At 40.0% G+C, this 18,321-nt stretch overlaps 1 protein-coding gene across 11 annotated transcripts in view; it reads left to right on the forward strand.

Annotated features, from left to right (window-relative positions):
• The window catches only part of lrp1aa (low density lipoprotein receptor-related protein 1Aa), a 222,310-nt gene that overhangs the window by 80,499 nt on the left and 123,490 nt on the right, over positions 1-18,321 (forward strand). For all 11 annotated transcript variants that reach the window (XM_087272962.1, XM_087272960.1, XM_087272961.1 and 8 more), the window contains exons 7-12: positions 10,187-10,349; positions 10,504-10,726; positions 12,785-12,974; positions 15,035-15,178; positions 17,129-17,365; positions 17,987-18,167. In XM_087272962.1, coding sequence (XP_087129088.1) covers positions 10,187-10,349; positions 10,504-10,726; positions 12,785-12,974; positions 15,035-15,178; positions 17,129-17,365; positions 17,987-18,167 — 1,138 coding nt within the window. The remainder of the gene's footprint in view (positions 1-10,186; positions 10,350-10,503; positions 10,727-12,784; positions 12,975-15,034; positions 15,179-17,128; positions 17,366-17,986; positions 18,168-18,321) is intronic.

Here is an 18,321-nt window from a genome sequence, read left to right on the forward strand (position 1 = left end):
TCCGAAAACATGGTAAAAATCAGACGAGGGCTTTTCTTTTTCTGGACGATTTTTGTAAATCGTCGTTGATTGGGTTTAGGGAAGATGGAGGGTGGGTCAGCTGATTAGCCGGTCGCAAGGTCAATCATTCTGTCATTCAGACAGACAGAAGGTCGTTTGTCAGCAGCCTCTGGCGGGATCACGCGAGAACAGCGTTCGCTCCCGCGAGAGACGTTCAAGATGCGAAAAAGCGCAACATCGGCCTCTGGCGGATTTGCGAAAACAAAAACTGTAAAATTACATACCTCCCGGGAGCACCTCCTCACGGTCTCCAGAAACGTCCACGGGACTACGTTTTCAGAATAAGCCTGGGTTGAACAAACAGGTGACGGTGAACTTAAGGTCGCATATACAGTATTCAGTTTCTGAATGGTTTAGGCACAAGCCAACAGTTTGGTGACGCTGTCTGAGCCTTATGCAAAAAAATTTTTATTATGCACGGTAATACTGTATACCGAGGTAAAATAGGGAGGAGGTTTGACGGTATCAAAATTTAGATACCGCCCAAGCCTAATGTAGACAGCGCCCTCTAGTGGATATGTCATCTGAAATGTGCAACAAAACGTATCCGGATCAACTTATTTTATATTTCACAAAAATATAGGCTGAGATGCGTACTGCATCAATCCTGTAATCCTATAACGTTTCGCAAAATGCAGAAGAAGAAAAAACACCGCCGTATAAATCATTCCTCTAAATACATTCTTGTACTCTTTTCATGCCTCTTTCCTCTTTCTAAAGTTGGAGCGCTAGTTTAGACAGGAAATATCTGTGTTAACCTGGAGTGCATATTTTGGGTCTTACCCCAAAGCTGGCACTCAGAAACGGCCAGATGGAGATTCAGGCCAGAAGTATATTTACTTTACCGGTGTTTGTGTTCGCGTGTGCTGCAGACCCGTCTCTCCTTCGGTTAGTTTAAATGCTGTGTCATTGCTTTCAGACACACACACACAAACACACTCACAGGTCAGAGGTCAACTGTGCCTCTTTGACCTCACTAGGAAACCGTAAAGAGATCATTGACTTCCTGTTGCCAGTTATTGAGTTCCTGTGCTGAGAGGTACAGCCAGGAAAAATAAGGGGAGACGAGGATTTTGCTCTCTGTAGAGCTGTCAAAGCAAAAACATGAGTGTCACTTTATATTAAGTGACCTTAAATTCTATGTGCTTGGATTTAAATTAATTATTTGCTACAATTCACTTACTATGTACATAATTTTTAAAAACTAGACTTCTATTTTAAATATCATCTGCATGTAATTATATTTGTTTACACTTAAACCCAGCCTTAGCTTTAAAACCTACCCATAACCTCCCTAACCTTACCCGTATCCCATCTCAAGAGCACCGGAAGTGTTGTTCAATATAATATGTAATAATATAAGTGCATTCTACTTATTTTTGTGATGTAAGTACCCAGTAATTAAGATGTTAAATAAGTCTCTGATGACCCTAGAGTGTGTATTTGAGGTTTAATGTCTCTTTGAAACTGCCCCCTTTAGACTTTTATTCACATTTTGGAGACTGTCTCTTTAAATTTAAATGAGATTGTGCTGAGGGCGCAGCTATACATGCCTGTGTGTCAGCATAGTGGCAGATTCAAAACTGCAACAGCAGCCGGCTGCTTCTCACTCTGTTTATGCTAATGAGGGATATATGGGCACTAGTGGGCGGAGCTTTCCTTCTCTGATGACATGTACAAAAGGAGAATGTCAATCAAAGTGTTTCTGCAGACTGTTTTTATTAAATCTGATTATAAACAATACAATTAAGTCATGTTTACCATTAGAGGCTGGTTGTATTCACACACTGCTGACACACAACTGTGTTTAAACCCCTTATAAAAGTGAATTTTGCATAATAGATGCCCATTAATATATTAAAAAGCATTCTCTCAGTAATAATAAGTTAAATAATGAGTTTTAATTGCAGGTTTGAGCTGATAATCCTGCAGAGTTTGTGCTGAAGTTTGGGTTCAGGTCTGTTTTAGCTGTCGGTTTCTGGACGCGTTGCACAGGAAATGTGTTCGGCGTGATTCATGACCTCAGCGTGACACACAGATGAGGCCACCAGATGTTTTCCACTCTTTTCTTCTCTCGTATTTTTACCACAGTGGAGGACAGTGCTGCTGGATCCTCTGTTCATTTCATTTACACTCTGTTTCTTACTTAGATTTTTTGTTTTGTTTCTAGTCCAAATATATGCAAATTATTTAATCAAGAAGCATTTTCTAGACAAGCAAGACATATTGTCTTGTGTTAAGGAATAATGAGTCAAAATGAAGTGAGTTTTTCCTTAAAATTAGCAAAATAATCTGCCAATAGGCGTTTGACATATGATTATTTTGCTTATCCCATTGGTAGATTACTTGGCTTGTTTAAAGAAAAAATCTCATTTAATTTTGACATATTATATCATAAAACAAGACAATTACTTGAAATAATAATAATTATTATAATAATAATAATAATAAGAAGAATTATTATTATTATTATTATTATTATTATTATTATTAATGGTAATAATAATAGTAGTAGTAGTAATAATAATAATAATAATAATAATAATAATAATAATAATATTAGTAATAATAATAATAATAATAATATTAATAATAATAATAACAATAATAATAGTAATAATAATAATAGTAGTAGCAATAACAATAATAATAATAATAATAATAACAGTAATAATAATAATAGCCATAGTAATAATAATCACAATAATAAAAATAGTAATAATAACAATAGCCATAGTAATAATAATAATAATATTAATAATAATAATAATAATAATAATAATAATAATAATAATAATAACAGTAATAATAATAATAGCCATAGTAATAATAATCACAATAATAAAAATAGTAATAATAATAATAATAATAATAATAGAAATATTGTTAATAATAATAATAATAATAATAATAATAATAATAGAAATATTATTAATAATAATAATAATAATAATAATAATAATAACAGTAATAATAATAATAATAATAATTGCAGTTATAATATTGATAGTAATAATAGTAATAATAACAATAATAATAATAATAATAATAATAATAATAATAATAACAGTAATAGTAATAATAATCACAATAATAAAAATAGTAATAATAATAATAATAATATTAGTAATAATAATAATAATAATAATAATAATAATGGCTGAAGTAATAATAATAATAATAATAATAATAATAACAATAATTGCAGTTATAATATTGATAGTAATAATAGTAATAATAATAATAGTATTAATAATAATAATAATAATAATAATAATAATAATAATAATAATAATAGGGTGGCTTAGTGGTTAGCACTGAGGCCTCACAGCAAGAAGGTCACTGGTTTGAGTCCCCACTCATTTTCAATATAAGTCATGATTTATGAGCCATTTATCCTCATGGGGGTCAAAAATAGTCCCCATGAGGTCAAAATATAAATTTACCAGCAAATATAGTGCCATTTGGTCCCCACAGTAAAGTAATGCAAGGCACGCACACACACTCACACACTCATAGATGTGGTACGGTGCAGAACGCAGCAACATGTGCGCTCCTCCGGAAGCCACTCTCCTCATGTCCATATGCGTCTGTGTTTGCATGTGTGTTTTATGAGTGGTTTGTGTAGGTTGCTGGGGTTTGCTGCAGCATATTTATATTCTGCTTTGTGGAAGGTTTTCCAGACGCTGTGGTTGACGAGAGGCGTTCAAAACCCCCCCCGTCCGTCTGCAGCTCTCAAAGTTTATCAGAGAAAACTGTTGTTTACAGGTGGATCTTTACACCCTCATTAAGTCGGCATGAAGTATTCAGCAGTCTGCAGAAACACTTTGATTGACATTCTCCCTTTGTACGTGTCATCAGAGGGGGAAAGCCCCGCCCACTAGTGACCATCTCTCCCTCATTTGCATAAACAGCAGCCCTGAGCAGCCGTCTGTCCATTAGCCATTACAGTGTTTGAGCTGCTGAAGATAATGTCTGCTGAAGAACGTCTTCAATCAAGCTATGAGCATCTGCATTTCCCTGATGACTCTGATTGGGTGAAATATGTTAGCCACGCCTCCTCCAGACATTGTTTTGGGATGTGTGATGAAGTAATGTGTGTTAAAGTGTGCAGCCCTCTGACATAAGCTCTGCTTGGTACAGAAGTTTCCGGAAAGCCTCTTAAATGGTCATGTGCTTAAACAGACCCTCGCTCCAACACACGTTCCTGACTCAACATTCAGGCCATTGTTTTGGGTTTAATCCCACTTTATCAAACCCTGACCTTTTTTTCTCTGCCTATCAGGACTTCAGATCTGTTTATGTAAATTCATTCATTCATTTTCTTTTTGGCTCAGTCACTTTATTTATCAGGGGTCGCCACAGCGGAATGAACCGCCAACTTATCCAGCAGATGTTTTACACAGCTGATGCCCTTACAGCCACGACACAACACTGGGAAACACCCATACACTCTTGCATTCAGACTCATACACTAAGGCCAAATTAGTTCATCAATTCCCCTATAGCGCATGTGTTTAGTGGAAACCGGAGTACCCCGAGGAAACCCACGCCAACACGGGAGAACATGCAAACTCAACACAGAAATGCCAACTGATCCAGCCAGGACTCGAACCAGCAACCTTGAGGCGATTGTGCTACCCACTGCACCACAGTGCTGCCCATAATACTCTTATTTATAATTCATTTCTTTTCGGCTTAGTCCCTTTATTATTCCAGAGTCGCCACAGTGGAATGAACCACCAACTTATCCACGTATATAGCACGTTTATAGCACGTTTTACGCAGCGGATGCCCGTCCAGCCGCCAACCTATCTCTGGGAAATAATAAATTATAAATATATCTAATAAAAAAGCATTTATTAAAATAATATATTTATAATTTTTATATATTTAGAAATAAATGGGGGCGTGGCTTGGTGTGGGGCATGGCTTGGGGGCATAGGGGCGGGGCATAAACTCTTACTCCAAACTAAAACCAAAAGTTAGCAGCTCTGGTATGAGTGTGTGTGAATGACTATGTATGGGTGTTTTCCAGTACTGGGTTGCAACTGGAAGGGAATTCGCTGTGTAAAACATATGCTGGATAAGTTGGCGGTTCATTCCGCTGTGGCGACCCCTGATAAATAAGGGACTAAAGGCTCATTTATACTTCTGTGTCAAGCGCAGGCACGGCCTACACATGGACGCATAGCCCTCGCCGTGGCTGTCGCTGACTGGCACCTCTCAAAAAAATGTAAATACATGTCGCAACGACGCATAGTGTAAGCTCTGTGATTGTTTGGCTTGGTTTCGCTGACGAGTGTGGGCGGGACCGAAAGCCGCGCGAGAGTTTACAAGTCTGGAGTCTCCTGAAAGTTTTGTTTTGTGTTTACGCAGGGCTGGCGCGTCCATAAAGGCGACCTAGGTGGCCGCCTAGGGTGGCAGAAAATAGAGGGCGGCGTCCACGACCCCCCCACCCCCTCCTCACTTTTATCTGGGACAAACCCCCCGGTCTTCACTTTCATCCGTGACAAACTGCCCCCCTGCCCCTGTTCTTCACTTTGCTAACCAGTCACTTTCGTTTTCACTCTTGGGTTGAGGGCGGCGTGATCGTCCTTTGCCTAGAGCTGCAGTTCAGCTTGCTCCGGCCCTGTGTTTACCTCGTGGTTAAATTTGTTGCACGTCCGCCGGTTCCTGCTTTAAAAGGAGCGAGTTTGAGCCACGTGTACTTTAAGAAAGCGTTCAGAAAAAACAAAACACCAGCGAAGAAACTCGACACAGAGAAACATAAACACCTCACTGCCAACTAGTGTTTCAGAAGTGTTATTGCAGAGCAAAAGAAACAGCGCGCAGAAGTATGAATGCACAGCTACGCGCATTGCATATGCTGTGGGTCACGCCGATCACTGGACGCAGACGTGTAAACCAGGCTTAAACCGAAGGAAAATGAATGTTCTGATTAGAGGTGCAGGTCATTCAGCACAGTCTGCTTTCGTTTGATAGTAAATGAACGCGTTCATAGCTGTAAAACTCTCTGGTTTGGATAAAGTGCAAAATTTAGTGGTGATCCCATTCCCGAAATGTCAAAGCTGTTTGAGCAACTTCAGACTGCAGCTTTTTAAACCAACCCCTCAGCTAATAAGATAAAGTTCACCATAAACCTTTGTTTGTTAGGCTGACTGTATATGAAGCCATGTCAGGAAATGAGAGCTCATGTAATAAGAGCATTTGTTTTCCTTCAGCCAGAGGGAAGTTTGTGTCGCAACTGGAGTTTCTTACCCTTCGTCCAACCTACAATTTCAGCAGGAATTACAATGAGACTCGAGGCCAGGTCTCCTCCCCAGCCCAGTGTTTGTGTGGTTTTCTCTATTCTTGCATTGTTCAGACGAGCTTTAAGACTCATCCGTCTTCCTCACTTACTCTTTTCGCCCGTCTTTTGCTGTTTTTGATCTGTGTTTTTAATCGCTGGCTTTCAGTCCGGGCAGCTGGAAAAGTTTAAGCAGGACTCGGCTCTTAAATAAACAACACCTTTGGGGATACAGGCCTCGATTCCGGTAAACGTCTGGCCTTTGCACAAAAGCCAACTTTCCTTTGTAGGAACGAGAGAAGCCAACACCGTCGTCTCTGTCTCCATTCGTACATCCCTCCATCTGTCTTCATTCTCCTGACACCATTTTATTCAAGAGTCTTTTCTGTGCTGCATTAAATGTATAAATGTACAGCTGAAGTCAGAATTATTCACATTTCACAAATATTTCTCAAGTGATATTTAATGGAGCAACGAATTTCGCACAGTATCTCCTATAATGTTTTTTCTTCTGGAGAAAGTCTTATTTGTTTTATTTCGGCTAGAATAAAAGCGGTTTTTAAATTTTTAAAGCCATTTTAAGGTCAATATTATTAGCCCGCTTAAGCTGTATTTGTTTTAGATAGTCTACAGAACAAACCACTGTTATATAATGACTTGCCTAAATACCCTAACTTTACACTAATTAACCTAGTTAAGCCTTTAAATGTCACTTTAAGCTGAACACTAGTGTCTTGAAGAATATCTAGTCAAATATCATGTGCTGCCATCATGGGAAAGATAAAAGAAATCAGTTATAATTAGTTTTCCTGGTTGGGAACAGGGAAAATGTCAAGATTTAAACCATAAAATCATCAATAAAAAGTACAAATTTTTTATTATTATTTTTTACAAATAATTAAAAAAAAATTCCAACAGAAAAAAAATACTAAATGTGACCTCCTCCCCACAGGGAATACCAGCAACAATCAAGAATGCATGATTATATGCTGTCATAGCTTAGCAATCGAATAAATGTGATTATAATGGAAGCCAATGGGGCAAAAACAGCCCCCAACATAATGAAAGGCTAGTCAATTTTTAAAATTTTTTTTTTTTCAATTCCAAAGCATTTTCCCAAAATATGTGTCAAAATAAGATTTATCATACAAAATCATTCCATTTGCTGAAACGCAGAGAAAGATGTGGCCAAATTAAGGCTCAAAATCAGCCCGGAGTGGATGAAAACGACCCTACAGCTCACAACAGTTAATCAAACCAACCTGTCAAATATGAACACACCCTTTGACTCCAACAAATAAGAGCTCTACAATAAGATGAGGGCTTTTTTTAAAAGAACAAAGCGAATACTAAGAATGGAATGCTTTCATTTATTAATGTGCAAATAAATGCATGTAAGTGGACTGCTGCTTCTTCAGAGGAAAGTGTTCCACCGAGTGTCCACATAGTGTGCAGTGTTTGATGATGTTTTAAAGCACTTCTAATAATACTGTGACCTCAAATCCATGTTTCTCTTTTTCTACAATGATGCTCTTTCTTTTTGAAACAGCTGAGTCGGGAGTATTCGGAGGCATGTGCGCATGGTACACAATTTCCAAAAACGTTGTTTTAACAGCTGCGATCACTGTGGCGAATCCCCCCCAAATACACCCCATTCTGACCTTAAACTGTCAAATATCTCAAAGAATCTGAACCGCTCCTCCTTTAACCCCATAAATACTCCTTACGACTTCATCAGTTGTGTAAATAAATCTACAAATACTCAACTTTCTGAAATTGGCTGGTATTTCTTAGGAATTGTACTTTAGTAATTACCCTCAAATTGACCTTTTCTGCTTGTTCACACTACTTATTTAAAACGAGTTGAAACAACACAGTTCTTAAGGTTGTTTTGGGGGGCAAATTGACTCCCCTTTGGTTGTGTTGGTGGCTGTTTTTGCCCTTATTGACATCCATCATAATGACATTTATTGATTGCAAAGCTATGATTGCATGATTGCCAGTGATTGTTGCTGGTTTTGCCTATTGGGAAGAGGTAATTTTACTGTTGAAAATTACTGTTGAAAATTAACAACATTTGTTCAGTAATTTTTATTGTTAATTTTTATTGTAAAATCAGTAAATGTCACCTCTTTTTCACAACCAAAAACAATCAATAATGCATGATTATATGCTTTCATGGCTTTGCAATCAAAAATGTGAATATAACAGAAGTCAATGGGGCAAAAACAGCCTCCAACATAACCAAAGGGGAGTCAATTTAAACAATACACATGGGTTAAAATGAAATCATGTGTGTATTTAAAAGTGTGAACCTTCGGAAAAAAATGTGGCTCACTTATTGAATAAATTCTGCTTTGACTGAAAGATGAATGTTAAGGGCGTCACACACCGGATGCACCGCGTGACACGGCACGCACATGACAGTTGAACACACACCAGACGCGCACATTCACATGCTATTTAAAATGAAACTATTTAGATGGTGCTCTGTGGCGTGGCAGAAATATGAACAGTGTCCTGAGTCAGGGCTGGGCGCCGCCGAGTGTGTACACTGCTAGAAACTTATGTTTAGAATTCTAAAATGCATGGCGCTGCGTGGCTGAGCTCAAGCATGTCAAATGAAAAGAAGTGGGCGGAGCATGTCAGATACTAGAGTGCATTTGATTGGTTGAGATTTGATGACCAACTAAAGTATGCAACCCAGGCTCATTCTGGAAATGTAGCCCCACGGACGTTTCTAGAGACCGCGAAATACGTCCCGGGAGGTACATATTTGTGCCGTTTTTGTTTTCGCAAATCTGCGAGAGGCTGCTGTGTGTGCTTTTTCGTGTCCCGAACCCCTCTCATGAGCGCGCTGTTCTCTCGTAAAAAGCCGCCGGAGGGCGCTGTCGAGCGACCGTCTGTCCGACTGACCGGCTGGCTGAATGACTGAATGATTGACTGGGCGGCCGGCCAATCGACTGACCCGGCCGCCTTCCAACGATTTACAAAAGCCGTCCAGAAAAAGAAAAGCCCTCGTCTGATTTTGACCTCATTTTCGGATTTCGCCGCATTCTCGCCCAGTTACGATCTCATTCATTTTATTTTTTGTCTTACTTGATTTCTGGAACCGCTCTTCCCCGGACTCGAACCCGGCCTCGAATGCTGCCCGGCTCCTCCTCCGGGCCTCCGCTTCGCCGACCTAACACAACGAGCTAACCAGACAAACTGGTTGCAGCAGGAAAGCCCTCAACACATAGGAGGCGAGTCGTCAGCCCAGCCGGCGAGTGCGAAGAGGAGCGGCGCCCCGCAACGTTCACATGAAAAAACCAAATGCGGCCATACATACCTCCGGCCACGTAAATCACGGTCTCCAGAAACGTTCGCGGGACTACGTTTTCAGAATGAGCTTGGGTTGAAAGTATGAGGTGACGTGAATAAAATCGTTGATCCATTTAGATCAGGGGTGTCCAAACGGTCCTGGGGGGCTCCAACTTGCCTCAACACACCTGCCAGGAAGTTTCTAGTATATCTAGTAAGAAGTTGATTAGCTGGTTCAGGTGTTGGAGCTAAACTCTTCAGGACACCGGCTCTCCAGGACACTCCTGATTTAGATGGAAGTGACACTACAAGCTTTACATGTTTATATCAGTTTTAAATCCCCTAAATGTAAATTTTGTCACTGTTTTGGAGCGCACTAGCTTATAGATAACCTTAAAACAATGCTGATACTAACATCTAAAAAATGTACTTTAATTTCATGGGACCTCTAATGCGCTGGATTGTACTGGAACAGGACAAGGGAGAACACATCATTTCTGTGTTTTGCCAATATTTCTCTTTCATGTTTTACAGATGTAGAGCAGATGGCCATCGACTGGCTTACGGGAAACTTCTACTTTGTCGATGACGTGGATGATCGAATCTTTGTATGCGATAAAGATGGAGCCACATGTGTGACACTGCTGGACCAAGAGCTCTACAACCCCAAAGGCATCGCTCTGGACCCGACTATGGGGTGGGAACATGGTTAAACTCACACTTCCTCATGTGTTCAACTATCAAGCTTAATATTAGTCCATTTAAAAAAAAGGGGTGTATTTACTAACTTGTCAAACGAGGTGTGAGTGTGTAGCAGTTACTGACCTCTGTCTCAACATTATCTTCAACAGGAAGGTTTTCTTCACTGATTACGGGCAGATCCCGAAGGTGGAACGCTGTGACATGGATGGACAGAACCGGACAAAGTTGGTGGACAGTAAAATAGTTTTCCCGCATGGAATCACCCTGGATTTGGTCAACAGGCTGGTCTACTGGGCCGATGCTTATCTGGACTACATCGAGGTTGTGGACTATGAGGGCAAAAACAGACACACCATCATTCAAGGACTGTTGGTAAGGAGCAAATATCAAGAGTAAATGTTTAATAATGGGCGCTCAGTCCATTTTCTGTGCTGTGCTGTGATGTCAGTTCAAGGTTTATTAATAGAGCACACTTTAAAACATGTACTAAAGTGCTGGACACTTGAGAAATTCAGTGCAATTCATTCATCCATCCATCCATCCATCCATCTACCCATTCTCTCATTATATCCACCTAAACGTATATTTATAACCCATCCTAGTGTCCTTCAATCCAAATGCCCATCTGTCCATTCATCCATCTGTCCAAACTTCCATTCATCCATTCATTCATCCATCCAATAATACAAATGTCCATCCATATATCCATCCATCCACCCTACCATCAAAGAGTCCATCCATCCATCCATCCATCCATCCATCTGACAATCCATCTGACAATCCATCCATCCATCCATCCATCCATCCATCCATCTGTCAATTCATCCATCCATTCACCCTAATGTCAAACAGTCCATCCATCCATACAATCTAATGTCCATCACCTACCCATCCTTCCATCCATCCATCCATCCATCCACCCTACTGTCCAACAGTCCATCCATCCACCCATCCATCCATCCATCCATCCATCCATCCATCCATCATCCATCAGTTTACCCTAATATCCAACTGTCCATTCATTCATCCATCCACACCAACATGCAAAAGTCATCCATCGGTCTATCCATCCATCCATCCATCCATCCATCCATCCATCCATCCATCCATCCATCCATATATCCATCCACCCTAAAGTCCAACCCATCCATCCATCCATCCATCCATCCATCCATCCTACTGTCCAACAGTCCATCTATCCATCCACCCATCCATCCATCCATCATCTATCAATTTACCCTAATGTCCAACAGTCCATCCATTCATCCATCCATGCTAGCATCCAACAGTCATCCATCCATCTATTCATCCATCCATCCAGCCCTCCACACATCTATTTATATAGCCATTTATCCATCCATCCATCCATATATCCATCCACCCTAATGTCTAACCCACCCATCCATTCATCCATTCATCCTTTGCTCTATCCCTCCATCCATCCATATATCCATCCACCCTAATGTCCAACCCACCCATCCATCCATCCATCCATCCTTCCATTCATCCTTCGCTCTATCCATCCATTCATCCATCCATCCATCCTACTGTCTAACAGTCCATCCATCATCCATCCATCCATCCATCCATCCATCCATCAATTTACCCTAATGTCCAACAGTCCATCCATTCATCCATCCATGCTAACATCCAACAGTCATCCATCCATCTATTTATCCATCTATCCATCCATCCATTCATCTATCCATCAATCAGTGCAAATGTTTATCCATCCATCATCCATCCATCCATCATCCATTCACCATCGATCCATCCACCCTAATGTCCATCCATCCATTCATCCATTATTGTAAAAGTCCATCCATTTATCCATACATTCTATTACCCATCACCCATCCATCCATCCATTCATTCATCTATCTATTCTAACGTCCATCATCCATCTACTCTAACGTCCAACAGTCCATCCCTCCATCCACCCCACACTCCAGAAGTTCATCCATCCATCTATCCATCCATCCCTCCATCATAACATACATCCCTCATCCATTCATCCACCAATATCTATCCACCATCGTCCTTCTATTCATCCTGACACCCGCTTGCTAATTCACCCTTCCATCTTCTCATATTTCATTGGTGTGTTTATCCTCATCATCAGCTGACATCACAGATTGAGCTCAGTGTAGTGTTGTGCGGGTGTCGTACAGCAGCCAGCATTGTTTACAGTGACGGATGCTTCAGTGAACAGCAGAGACAGTGGTGTTTCATTAGTGCTGCTGACTCATTTTATTAAAGCTGTTTGTGTTAATGCATTAGCCTGATTCCTTCCTCCGGGCATGAGTTATGGATATCATTTATCCGCTAATCGCTGTGTTTATGAATGTCTTCCTCACTCAGGCCAACAGAGGAAACACAACTTTGCAGATAATGCAGCTAATTGAATAACAAACCCGTTTCTCCCCTCAGATTGAGCATCTTTATGGGCTCACAGTGTTTGAGAACTACCTATACGCCACAAACTCAGACAATGCCAACATGCAGCCGAAGACCAGTGTGATCCGCGTCAACCGATTCAACAGCTCGGATTATCAGGTGGTCACTCGAGTGGACAAAGGTGGAGCTCTGCATGTTTACCACCAGAGACGGCAGCCGCCAGGTATGAAGCCCTTCTCATTTTCTGCTTTTGAGCACATACAGTTGAAGTCTGAGTTATTCGCCCAGATGAATTATTTGAACAGATTCAGGAATTTTTCACAGTATTTCCTTTCAAGAGTTCACACTTAGCTGATAATCAATAAAGCGTATTTGGCATGCTGTCCTGGGAGAGACCCCTGAGCTCGTAATATCCTCGAGCCCGGGGCTCCCTCCCATTAGAAGGGCGAGAAGGGAGTTCGAGGTTAGGTAGGTCTCGAGAACGCCCCCTGCTTGTCACCGTGAGAAGTGTAAACTAAGGTTGTATTGGGTGATAACTTGTTTTAGTGGATTTGCTATAGTTTTTGGACGGTGGGAGGAAACCAGTGAACCCAGGGGAAAACCCACGCGAACATGGGGAGAACATGTAAACTCCGCACAGAAACACCAACCGGCCCGAAAGGTTGGACCGGCGGTGTTCTTGCTGTGAGGCAACAGTGCTAGCCACTGGGCCACCGTGTCGCCCTATCAGAAAAAAAGTGGGAGGATGTAGGGGTGGAAGGGGGGGGGGGGGCTTCAAGACGAAGATAACTGGAGTGAAAAACTCAGATTATTTATAATGCTTCCGCAATCATCTAATAGGGCTGATTACGGGCTAATAAGGAGCCAGCCGTGTTGATTATAAGCACATGAGCCTCTCGAAATTAGTTTATGAATAAACCGCACATAATATTTTTCTTCTGGAGAAAGTGATTTGTTTTATTTCGGCTAGAATAAAAGCAGATTTTAATTTTTTAAAAAACATTTTAAGGTCAATATTATTAGCCTCTACGCAATATTAGTGTTGGATTGTCTCCAGAACAAACCACTGTTATACAATGACTTGCCTAATTACCCTAACTTCACCCTAATCATCATACATGCTTTATTTACTTTGCGTTTCTAGTCCAAATATCAAAACAACTCTTAAATCAAGAAGCAATTTTAAGACAAGTTAAAAAAATATTGATTTGTTTTGAGAGAAAAGTACAAATAAATTGAGTTTCTCTTTAAAACAAGCTAAATAATCTGCTAGTGGGATAAATAAAATAGTTTAAAAACAGACGTATTTTGCGTACACCACTGGCCCATTATTTAATATTGCTTCATTTCGAAAGTTGTTTTATTTCTGAAAACAAGACAACATTTTTTAATTGCATCGCAGTGGAATAATCCAGATTTTTATTCACAACAAATTTAAAAATATATATTTTTCCAACATTTATTGTTTTTTTTTTTTAATCTCAAAATTACAATAAAATATTTATTAAATACAAAAAATGTGTTTAAATATTCATATTTATTATATTAATATATACAGTTGAAGTCAGAATTCTTAGCCCCACTTAAATATTAGGAGAGATGTTTTCAGCACATTTCTAATCATAATAGTTTTAATAACTTATTTCTAATAACTGATTTATTTTCCCTTTGCCATGTTGACAGCATATAATATTAGACTAGATATTCTTTAAGACACTTCTATACAGCTTAAAGTGACATTTAAAGGCTTAATTAGGGTAATTAGGTTAACTAGGCAGGTTAGGATAATTAGGCAAGTTATTGTATAACGATGGTTTGTTCTGTAGACTATTGATAAAAATATACAGCTTAAAGGGGCTAATAATATTGACCTTATAAAGGGTTTTAAAAAATTAAAAACTGCTTTTATTCTAGCCGAAATAAAACAAATAAGACTTTCTCCAGAAGAAAAAATATTTTAGGAAATACTGTGAAAAATTCCTTGCTCTGTTAAACATCATTTGGGAAATATTTAAAAAAGAAAACAAATTCAAAGGGGGCGAATAATTCTGACTTCAGCTGTGTGTATTTGAATAATTTTTAATGTAAATTGGGAGAAAGATTCTTAGACCCATATAAAATAAGTCAAATATTTCTTTTTCACTCAAAAACACTCCTAATAAAGTCAGTAAATCCAGCGAAATAATCAAGTGGTCTCCTAGCTGCAGTATATTGTGTGAAGTGTTTAAGATGCAGAAGGAACTCCAGCTCGGTGTAACTCAGTGGCTTCTTCTTCTTCTCCAGTGCGCAGTCATGCATGTGAGCCGGATCAGTTCGGGAAAGCTGGAGGTTGTTCAGACATCTGTCTTTTGGGAAACAGCCACAAGAGCCGGACGTGTCGCTGTCGCTCCGGCTTCAGCCTCGGCAACGACGGCAAATCCTGCAAAAGTGAGTGACATCACAGCCAGTCGGAATAGAGTTCATCAAAACTGTTTACTCCTGTCTCAAATGACAGCTTAAAGGCACAGATCACCCAACACTGAAAATTCTGTTATTATTTAGTCACTCTCCACTTTCTCAAACCTTTATAGGTTTCTTTCCAGGGGTGTTAAGAAAAACAGAAATGCTCAAATGTGCTCAAAAAGGAAAATCTTTTAAAATCTGTTTAAAAGAGGTCAAAAACATTTCCAAAAACATACCCATGCCAAAATAAATAAGCGTGAAATGTAAGTCTACAATGACAGTAGAAGTGTGTTTCTTCCATTTTAATGTGCTCCTCTTATCTTTTTTTTCAAGGTCGTGTGTTCAGAGGTCACTTGTAAATCACAGATCAATACTAGCTACGCTTCATTGAATATTCAAAGCAATCATCTTGAAATCAATAGAGGGTTCAATTGAATCTACCTTCCTCCGATTCAGCTTGAGTTCGGGTCAAAGCTGTCTAAATGACATGCGTCAGGGGCGTGATCAGACATTTCAGAATAAGCATACCTCGGTGGACTTAAAATAGGCTAACATGCATGAGGATGCACATTTCAGCAGATACAAACATGCAGCGGGGGAAATAAGTATTGAACAGGTCACCATTTCTCTCTGAAAACGTTTTCTCTTTTAGGTACGTTAGGATTATCACATTAGTTTCTGTTCTGCTTAATAGCAGAATAATGAGAGGGATATTTTTTGAGAAACTGTTATAACTTTTCTTGAAAGTCAAGTTTACACACAATAATTATTATTCTGATTATTCTGAGATTATTCTGCCTCTGAAAATGCTCAGATGATGGTGTCAAGGTTTTGAAAGTTTCTGATTGACAACATTTGAGTTAATCTGAGGCACAACTGTAGAATAGTATTGAAGGAAAAGCTCAAACACACTGCTTCCTTGTGTGACAACATGAGAAAATCAACAAGCCAGAATCAACAACAAAGCCAGATTACCATTAGCTGAATGACACTGGGAAAAGACTCATGTTGGAGACATGTCCTGTGCTCTGATGGAGCTAAGATTGAACTGTTTGGCCATAATGAGCAGCGTTACATTTGGAGGACAAAGGGGAAAGCGCACAAGCCTAGGAACACCATCCCAACTGTGCAGTATGGGGGCGGCAGCATCATGTTGTGGGGCTGTTTTGCTGCAGGAGGGACTGGTCCACCTCACAGCATAGATGGCATCATGAAGAAAGAACATTATGGAGAAATACTGAAGCAGCATCTCAAGACATCAGCCAGGAAATGAAAACTTGCCCACATATGGGTCTTCCAAACAGACCATGACCCTAAGCATACTGCCAAATTAGTTAAAATGTGCTTTAAAGACAACAGAGTGAATGTTTTGGAGTGGCCATCACAAAGCCCTGATCTCAATCCTATAGAAAATGTGTGGGCAGAGTTGAAAAAGCTTGCGTGAGCAAGACAGCCAACAAATCTGACTCAGTTACAGCAATTCTGTTAGGAGGAATGGGCCAAAATTCCTGCAAACTATCGTGAGAAGCTTGTGAAAGGATGCTCAAAACATTTGACCAAAGTTATACAGTTTAAAAGCAAAGCTAAAAAAAATACCAAGGAAATGTGTGTAAACGTTTGACTGTCTAGAAATTAATAAAACACTTTCAAAACAATTCTCTCCTTATTCTGGCATTTAGCAAATGTAAATCATTTAGGTAATCCTAACAGACCTAAAATAGTGAACGTTTAGTCTGATTTACCATCAGACATTTATTAAAAATGATCACAGTCCTTTTTTTAGAGTGTAAGTAAACTTCTGGTTTCAACTGTATCAAATAAGAAATGCCATCAGAAGTTTACAAAATACTACAAAAAAAATGTGTGTATTGATATGTCTGTATCTTTAATCCACATTTCTTTACATTCAATTTCTGGTAACTCTCTAATCCCCAGAGCCTGAGCATGAGTTATTCCTGGTGTATGGGAAAGGGCGTCCGGGTGTCATCCGCGGGATGGACATCAACCCTAAAGTTCAGGATGAGTACATGATCCCCATTGAGAACCTGATGAACCCTCGAGCTCTGGACTTTCATGCTCAGAGTAACTTCATCTACTTCGCCGACGCCACCAGTTACCTGATCGGCCGACAGAAGATCGACGGCACAGAGAGAGACATCATCCTGAAAGAAGGTGCTAAACTGCATTATTTAATGATAATACTGTAAGCAAGAGGGCGATACAGTGGCGCAGTAGGTGGTGCTGTCGCCTCACAGCAAGAAGGTTGCTGGTTTGAGCCTCGGCTCAGTTGGCGTTTCTGTGTGGAGTTTGCATGTTCTCCCTGCATTTGTGTGGGGGGTACCTCCAGGTGCTCCGGTTTCCAGTCCAAAGACATGCGGTGCAGGTGAATTGGGTAGGCTAAATTGTCCATAGTGTATGTATGTGAATGAGTGTGTATGGATGTTTCCCAGAGATGGGTTGCAGCTGGAAGGGCATCCGCTGCGTAAAACATGTGCTGAATAAGTTGGTGGTTCATTCCACTGTGGTCACCACAGATTAATAAAGGGACTAAGCTGACAAGAAAATGAATGAATGAATGAATGAATGTCAGAGATAAAGTACATCCAGGAGGTTGTCATCTCAGAATAAAGCCAGACGGGTTTATCGGCAGCTTGACATGAAGTGAAGCACTGTTGTATAAGACTCTGTTGTAAACCGTCATGGATGTACACCATCTTATTGCAGGTGTGTGTTATTGCAGTGGCTTCTGGTGAATTGTCTTATAGTGTGTGTGTGTGTGTTATGTGTCTACAGGTATTCACACTGTTGAAGGAATCGCTGTGGACTGGATGGCCAACAATCTCTACTGGACGGATGACGGTCCTAAGAAGACTATCAGTGTGGCTCGGCTGGAGAAAGCATCTCAGACTAGGAAGACTCTGATTGAGGGCAAGATGACCCACCCTCGGGCTATAGTGGTGGACCCTCGGCACGGGTGAGCTTTATACAATATCTCCAAAAGCACTCTTCAAAATTGGCCAGCCCAGTCACCAGATATGAACATTATTGAGCATGTCCGGGGTAAGATGAAGGAGGAGGTGTTGAAGATGAACACAAAGAGTCTTGATGAACTCTGGGAGTCCTGCTGA

This window comes from Danio rerio, chromosome 11 (genome assembly GCF_052040795.2).
Source record: "Danio rerio strain M-AB ecotype USA chromosome 11, GRCz13ab, whole genome shotgun sequence".
NCBI classification, from domain to species: Eukaryota; Metazoa; Chordata; class Actinopteri; order Cypriniformes; family Danionidae; genus Danio; species Danio rerio.